Source organism: Stomoxys calcitrans, chromosome 1 (genome assembly GCF_963082655.1).
Source record: "Stomoxys calcitrans chromosome 1, idStoCalc2.1, whole genome shotgun sequence".
Lineage (NCBI taxonomy): Eukaryota > Metazoa > Arthropoda > Insecta > Diptera > Muscidae > Stomoxys > Stomoxys calcitrans.
In genome coordinates, this window is record NC_081552.1 from 139,818,670 (window position 1) to 139,827,529 (window position 8,860).

At 39.5% G+C, this 8,860-nt stretch overlaps 1 protein-coding gene across 1 annotated transcript in view; it reads left to right on the forward strand.

Moving 5' to 3' along the window:
- Nucleotides 1–6,921, forward strand: part of LOC131997022 (uncharacterized) — a 123,606-nt gene extending 116,685 nt beyond the window's left edge. Inside the window, exon 5 of the mRNA XM_059367266.1 lies at nucleotides 6,747–6,921. Coding sequence (XP_059223249.1) covers nucleotides 6,747–6,921 — 175 coding nt within the window. The remainder of the gene's footprint in view (nucleotides 1–6,746) is intronic.
- The last annotated feature ends 1,939 nt before the right edge of the window (nucleotides 6,922–8,860 follow it).

The following is an 8,860-nucleotide window of genomic DNA, read 5'->3' on the forward strand; positions in this document are numbered from 1 at the left end:
ACTTTTCCCAATGCATGTGTTTTTTGTATTGACAGACTATTTTCTATGACAATTACACTACTTCCGTGGTACACATGATTCTGTGCGTCTGTTGGAAGTTGTATTTATGGCCTCGAACGCCCGACAACGGGAACGGCTCTCGCTATTGCTCCGTGTGCCCAGGTTCGAACCCCGGCCGGGCTCTGCGAACTTTTTAATTTTCAAGTATTTTAATGATATTCGCCCTAACAGGCAAAAGACTTGAAAATAAATATTTTAATTGAAGCTTCAAAAAAATCAAACACGATTGTAATTGAAAAAAAGTTCAGATTCAATTAGAAAATGATTGAATCAATTAATTTTTTACATTCGTAATTTAAAAAAAAAAATACGGATTCAATTAAAAAATGATTGATTCAATTAATTTTTTAATTGAAAACATTTTTATTTTCAATTATTTATTTATTGAAAAAATTTCTTGATATTTTTTCTGTGTATACCATTTCTAAAACAATGGATAAGCACTGAAACTACACTCAACCAAATTTGTTATTCAAAACAGCAAAAATGTTTGCTAAGACAGCAGTTTTTGTCTGCTGAAAATGGGAAAGCAGACATTACTGCTGTTTCAGCAAACATAGGGCTGTTTTGAATAACAAAATCTGCTGTTTTAAGTAAAAAAATCTGCTGAAAAAAATGGTCATGCTATTTTTTATATGTTTGCCTGTTACTTGTTTTGATTATGGAAAGTATTCATTCAATGGTGATTATAAACATCCACTGAGACACACGTTTACATTTGTATTTTATTTTTATACCCTCCACCATAGGATGGGGATATACTAATTTCGTCATTCTGTTTATAACTACTCGAAATATTCGTCTGATACCCCATGAAATATACATATTCTTGATCGTCATGATATTTTATATCGATCTAGTCATGTCCGTCCGTCGGCCGTCTGCCTGTCGAAAGCACGGAGTAAAGCTAGCCGCTTGAAATTTTGCACTTGCGCTTCTTGATGACGCAATTCTTATCCGATTTGGCTGAAATTTTGCACGACGTGTTTCGCTATGACTTCCAACGACTGTGCTTAGTATGGTTCAAATCGGTATATAACCTGATCTTGAATCTTGACTTCTAGAGCCACTAGAGCGCGCAATCCCTATCCGATTTAACTGAAATTTTGCATGACGTGTTTTGTCATGACTTTTAACAACTGTGCCAAATATGGTTCAAAATAAGTCTTTAACCTGATATAGCTGCCATATAAACAGATCCAGGATCTTGACTTCTTGAGCATTCAGAGGTCGGAATTATAATCCGATTTGTCTGAAATTTTGTACGACGGATCCTCTTATGACCATCAACATACGAGATAATTATGGTCTGAATCGGTATATAGGCTGATACAGCTCCCATATAAACCGATCCCTCCATTTTACTTCTTGAACCGCCAAAGGGCGCAATTCTTATCCGAATTGGCTGAAATTTTATACAGATCTCCAACATATAATATAATTATGGTCCGAACCGGACCATAACTTGTTTCTTTTAACATCCCCTTCATAATTAAGCAGCAGGCATTTTCAGCAAACAACAGCAGCAGTAAGCCTGCTGCTCTGAAATTGCAGAAATTCCGCTCATTAGCAGAACTCCTGCTACAAAAGCAGCAAAATGACCTACTAATATTCAGCAGACAGAGTTTTCCTATTTTCAGCAGGCTTTCTTATTAAAGTATGTAGTCTTTAGAGGGCGCAATTCTTATCCGATTTTATTTTGCACGTAGTGTTTCGGTAGCACTTCCAACAACTGACAAAAGTCAGAATCTTTCACACTACTGTTAAAGATTCTGACTTTTGTATTGTATGAGATGTCATTTTTTAAAAAGGGCGCTTCTAGCATTGTTGATACACTCGCAGATGTCTGCTTCTGATCCTCAGTCTTTAAGGTCCTATTACACGACATGTGGATGTCTTATAACATATAATTTTTTGTATTCACAGGTAATTTAAAATTTTTGTCGAAATCGTCAATTTACATACGATTCATCATTTTTGTTATCACACCTGTACCTTACTTTCGTACGACCTAACCTAAATATTTGAGCAAAATCAGTTGTTTTATGCGGTATAACTCTTGTTTTGGGGAGCTGGTACGGCCTTTTCGGTAAATATATCCGGTATGGGGGTGTATTGGTCTAGTCTCAAATACCTTTTATTTGAGCCCCATTTCCCCCCTAGATATTCCACCCTAAATAAAGATACCATATTTTTGTTTTTGAGTTATCATAAACAAACTAAATTTCGCTGAAATTGCCCCACCCATCTCCGACATCTAACGTTTTTGAAAACAGGGTAAGGGGACGGTCCGCCCATTTCAGTTTGGATGTTAGATCTACTTCAATCTCTTGGTTTTGGTGATGGATTAGAGTTGCCAAACCTTTTGCCCCGAAAGTGGATATCAGATTCATACTCTACCCCTAAAACCAACATTTAAACCACATATTGCTATGAGGCGCGACGTCCCGGAAACTTAGCCATAAAACAGATACCAGATTTGAGACCCTTTTAGCCATGAGAAAACATCAGCATCGTGCTCTTCTCTCAAATTTTTTTTATTTGAACCCCAATTGGCATTGGTTTGGGGGGAGTTTATAGGGTGAGACGACCCCCAACCACTTGGCCTCAAAATTTGGTATCAAATAAATTTCCTACTATTAAATACCTATTATTCATTGCCATAGTAGTTAAACGAGGCCGATTTGGAGGGACGGGCCCTGAAATAATATCAGCATCGTGCTAGAGCACGATTTTGTTAATCGATATTATAATGTCAAGCATTTTTAAGGTGGCTATCAAGATATTCAGGGCAACGGGTCTCGTTCACATCCACACTAATTAATTTTTTTTGTTGTTTTGGTTATCTACATTCATCATATTTGAAAGCTACCACTTGGTATACCACATTTTAAAAATCCACAGGTCCTCCTATGTCTATCCCAATTTGAGGGTAAATAGTGTACTCTACTACCAAAGGTCTTTTATTGCTGTCCTATTCTGTCCTGATCAGCCTACATATATTATTTTTTTTTCCTTTTTTTGGGAAAGATAGATTACTCTCTGACACATCCTTTCATTCGAGTACAATATATTCTCAGTCGTCCTATACGACAGTTTGTTGTTGTTTTTATTGGGAGGAGACATGTGCCTTTCTTATAATGCACATGTTATCCCGCTCGAACTACACGTCTTATTGAAGGGTATTTAGAGGGTGGGCCGGTTCCAGACTCTATACCAATTATGTGTACCAGATTATTAGTCAACTCCCAAAGACCTTTCATTTGATACCCATTTTGTGACGTTGGGCATTCATTCCCGTTTAAGGGGTTTTGATGTTGGGGAGGCTCCGTAGACACCTTGGACCAAATTCTTATAACAGATGTGTGAAAAGGCTCCTCAGATACCAAGGAATAAATGTTTATATCAGATTCTTACTCTATTTTTAAATACCATTCATTTGAAATCCATATTGTCCCAATTGGTAAATATGCCTTGCCTATGCCTAGAAGGTATCGCAGACACCAAGGAATAAATTTGTAAGTCAGATATGTACTCTACTTTTAAATACCTTGCATTTGATACCCATATTGCCCAAAGCGGTGAAAAGTGCCCAAAACACTTTGCGCGAAATTTGTGTACCAAGTTCGTGCTCTACTCTTAAATACCTTTCGATTGATACACATATTGTCCCAATCGGTAAATATGTCCGTGCAGGAGGTTTTGGGATGGGGCGTCCCCCAGGTTATTTGACCCACACTATTTGTAGCAATTTCGTGTTTTTGGGGTGGCATACCAAATTTTGCTTAAATCGGTGCACTCATCTCCGAGATCTGGCGTTTTGAAAATAACCTATTGGAGGCGGTTTAATCCCATATTCGTAATCTGTTTTTTTGTATTACTTTCAACAACTGTGCTAAGTATGATTCAAATCGGTTCTTAATCTGATATAGCTGCCATATAAACCGATCTAGGATCTTGACTTCTCGAACCTCTAGAGGGCGCAATTCTCATCCGATTTGGCTGAGAATGTATAAGCTGTATAAGGCCTTCTCTCATGACCTTCAACATACGTGCCTGGTATGGTCTGAATCGATCAATAGCTTGATACAGCTCCCATATAAACCTATCTCCCGATTTTGCTTCTTGAGCCTTTACAAGGCGCAATTCGTATCCGAATGAACGAAACAATTGCAGCACAGTTAGTGCTGCAATTGTTTCGTTGCTTGAACGTTGGTTTGTTATATCCTCCACCATAGGATGGGGGTATACTCATTTCGTCATTCTGGTCGAAACTACTCGAAATATTCGTCTGAGACCCCATAAAGTATATATATTCTTGATCGTCGCGACATTTTATGTCGACCTAGCCGTGTCCGTCGGTCTGTCCGTCCGTCTGTCTCTCGAAAGCACGCTAACTTCCGAAGAAGTAAAGCAATCCGCTTGACATTTTGCACAAATACTTCTTATTAGTGTAGGTCGGTTGGTATTGTAAATGGGCCATATCGGTCCATGTTGTGATATAGCTGACATATAAACCGATCTTGGGTCTTGACTTCTTGAGCCTCTAGAGGGCGTCATTCTTGTCCGATTGGAATGAAATTTTGCACGTCGTGTTTTGTTATGATATCGAACAACTGTGCCAAGTATGGTTTAAATTGGTTCATAACCTGATATAGTAGTCATATAAACAGATCTTGAGTCTTGACTTCTTGAGCCACTAAAGGGCGCAATTCTTATCCGATTTGAATGAATTTTTGCACGAAGTATTTTGTTATTATATCCAACAACTTTGCTAAGTATGGTTCAAATCGGTTCATTACCTGATATAGCTGTCATATAAACAGATCTGGGGACTTGACTTCTTGAGCTTCTAGAGGGCGCAATTCCTATCCGATTTTGCTGAAATTTTGGATGACGTATTTTATTCTTACTTTCAACAACTGTGTCAAATAAGGTTCAACTCGGTTCATAACCTGATATAGCTGCCATATGAACTGATCTGGGTTATTGACTTCTTGAGCCTCTAGAGGTCGCAATTATTATCCGATTTGCCTGAAATTTTGTACGACAGATCATCTCATGACCATCAACATACGTGTTTATTATGGTCTGAATCGGTCTATAGCCCGATACAGCTTCCAAATAAATTGACCATATCTTGATATCGCTCTAATAGCAGAACAAATCTTTTCTTATATCCTTTTTTGCCTAAGCAGAGATGCCGGGAAAAGAACTCGACAAATGCGATCCAAGGTGGAGGGTATATAAGATTCGGCCCGGCCGAATTTAGCACGCTTTTACTTGTTCCCTTTGTTCTTTTCATCGTTTCCATTATTGTTTTTGTTATTATATTTACGGTAGAGAATACTGATCTCATTTGTTCCCTATCGAATTTGTAATGTTGTGGAGCATACTTTTAGGTGCGTTTTGTCGTTCAACTTATCGAAGATTATTTTATTTGAACAATTTGTAATCCGTCTGATCATGGACTGCTTGTATACAAAGTGTAAGGTAACAAATGTTAAGGTACGTTTACATTGGCCACTAAATCCGAATATATGGCCTTTTCGAGATTCAAGTGCTCAATCCTATGTGTTTTTTTTGCAGGTTTTACCTTACAAATATAAATCCCATTTTTGCAGGATTTATTTTTAAATCCCAAATAAAGCCGATTTCATGGCCAAAAGTACCAAAATATGCAACTGTTTTCAAGAATTGTGTATGGTTGTGTGTGATATGAACATTCATGTAAACAAGTATGCTTATGTAAACGAACAGGATTTGTTTTTGGATTTAATTAAATCGAGATTATAAAAATTTCAATGTAAATGTGCTATTATGGGGCTAAACTTTATTCAATGAATACTGAGTGGCAGTAGGTTTTATATAGAGAATTACAGAGGAATTGCCAAATTAAATGCCAATCCAAAGTTACTTGAACAACAGGTTATGCGTAGGCTTGCCCAGAAATTCCGGTCGATTATTTCAGAAAGTCAACACGGATTTTTACGGAGTAAGTCGACGGCTACGAACCTTTTGGAGTTTTCGTTCTATGTGTCGGAATCACTATCACGGGAAATTCAGACAGACGTTATATGTACTGATTTTAGCAAGACATTCGACACGGTTAATCATAGGATTTTACTTCATAAGCATAACTTGACGGGGTTTCCCCTGGACTCTTGAAGTGGATATCATCTTATTTTTCGGATGGGTTTCAAAGGATCTCTTTTATAGGACGCGAGTCAAGACGAATAATAGTAAGGTCTGGTGATCCGCAGGGTAGTCAACTTGGCCCGATCCTATTTGCTCTATATTTGAATAATCTTCCGTCTATTATTCGATCTTAAAAGTAGCTTTTGATTCTATCGGAATGCAGAACGATATTGATAGGCTGATAGAATGATTTGATAATAATTGTATGAGCCTTAATAGGAAGAAATGTAAGAATATGTCCTGAACAGATTTGCGGGGTTTCCAATCGGATGACAGGACGGGCTTCTATATTCGTTCCAGGCAGATGTTAGACAATCGTGACGTCACAAAATGTCTTAAGATCCAATGGAATCCCCTACTTTAAGTGAACTGTATTTTAACGGTGGCTTAATATTACACCTCACGGGAAGGAGGGGTAAGTAAGTAATCTAATACTATAATATTCAATCAAATAAGTAGAAAAATAAAAAACGTCCATAATTTTTAAGGACAAGTGGTTTACGTTTCGCCACGCCGCCGGCCTTGGGTAGCACACTTGGGGTAGCACATAACACCGAAGCGAGGGACCTTATTGCTTCCGATAATATCCTCTGGTCCGGTTGGATAACAGCTTCTACTGGTTTCCTATTGGTTTTTGATTTGCGAGCTTACGAGATTTGCTGATATTTGGTTTGGGGTGACTTGGCCTTTGGTGCTTTGGATTTTGAGGGCTGGGAAATTCTTGCTATGGCATTGCGCTTATTGCCCGGTTTGGATTCATTTAGCCTCTGTATGGTCGAATTGGTATGAATAACTGTGGGATGGAGCATTGTGTGCTGTTGATAGCCACACTTTCTGCAGGTCCCAGCAGAATAACAGTTGTCCACATTATGACTTCTTGCCAAGCAGTTCCTACAGTAGTTGTTGTCACGAATAATTTTCCTTTGTTCGCCCATCATCATCAATATAAATTTCGGAAAATACCGGAGTGAGTGCTTCGAATTACCTAGCGTGCATTTATAGATCTCTTGGGCTCGCATGACGGAACGGGGATTGCATCTGGAATTAGAACGATATTGGCATGGTAAAGGTTTCAATTTATTAGTAATATAATGATATGGAAAACGAGAATGAGTTAGTTTTGTTATTACAATCATTTTGTTAATTATTTGGGTTGTATATAGGCTGATCTAATAGGGGCAAAAAGCATAACTTTACAATGGACAAGTTATGACCCCTGTCGAAATCCTGATGTCTGCAAATCTAACATTGTCATCCGATCCACTATGAGTCTTAACAACTCTTCCTAAACGCCAATCACTTGGCGTTGTAGCGCCTATGGAGGAACTTAAGACAGTCTTCCTTCCATCGTATTGCAAATTGATAGTGAAGGGCTTTAAATTTCTGCCAACGGTTTACCAAGGACAAATTCTGTGATATTGGTTCTGGAAATGCCAAGATTGGAGAACCTTTTAAAAAGTGGCCCTGTGGGATCTTCAGAGACTGCTGAAATTGGTTGTGAATTTAAGACACTCTCTATGTGACCGAGTACCGTTGAGAATAGTTCAAAATTAAAACGGTGAGCACCGGCAATCCGTTTGAAGTGGTGCTTGAAGCTCTTCAGAGTTGATTCCCACATCTCCCCATGTGAGGTGCGTACGGTGGTATGAATTGCCACTCAAATCAATGCGTCGAGTACTTGTCGGAAATGTCGCTCGCTGTGGTTTTGATAAAGCAACAAAATTTCCTAAGCTTGCTCCGACTGGCCCCCAAGAAATTCCTCCCATTATCAGATACTACCCTATAGGGTAGTCCTCGCCTCCCAACGAAAATGCGGCTTCAAATGCAGCGGATGTCATAGCGACTGGATAAAGTGAGTAGTGACTGAAAGTTAAAGTGAATGTGAAATAAGTGATTTTGGAGTAATTTTTTTGGGAGCGTTTGTTGAAGAAGATATAAATAACATAGCCGAGAATATAAAGTTCTGCGTTTTCGACTTCGTATTGTATGTCATAACGACTGGATAGAGAGAGTAGTAACTGAAAGTTAAAGTGAATATGATATAAGTGATTTTTGTGTGATTTTTTTTTTGGAAGCGTTTGTTTTGCCCAATTTGTTGCCAGTGGTGTTGCCAGTGATTGTGGGGCATCGATTTCGAGGAAGGCAGGTGACTGATGCCTTGATGGGGACTGTGTATGAGGCTGTGGTGAGTGGCGCTATGGTGAAGAGGGTAATCCAGTATGCTGACCAGTATGAAGAGCTTCTCATGCGCCTGATACTGGAGAATGGGGCGATTAAGGGGAGATTGTCGGCGTACGAGGCGATGGCTGCTCGCGGCGCGTTGGTGGGTGTAGGTGGCATGGGTGGTTGTCCGGCTGTTTCACAGCTGGTCCCTGTTGCCCCCTCTGTAAACGCACGTACTGGCACGTTTGTTGCTCCCGCTGCCCCCGTCGCTGTCGCCGTCAATGCCGTCCCGACTGTGCCGGTTGCGAAGCCGGTGGAGACATGGTCAGTAGTGGTGAAGGGCAGGAGGAAGGCGGTGACAACTTCCGGGAGGTCCGACAACTTCCACGGGGTCCGACCGACTCGGGATGATGGGACGGTTATCCGCACTCCCTCGTCG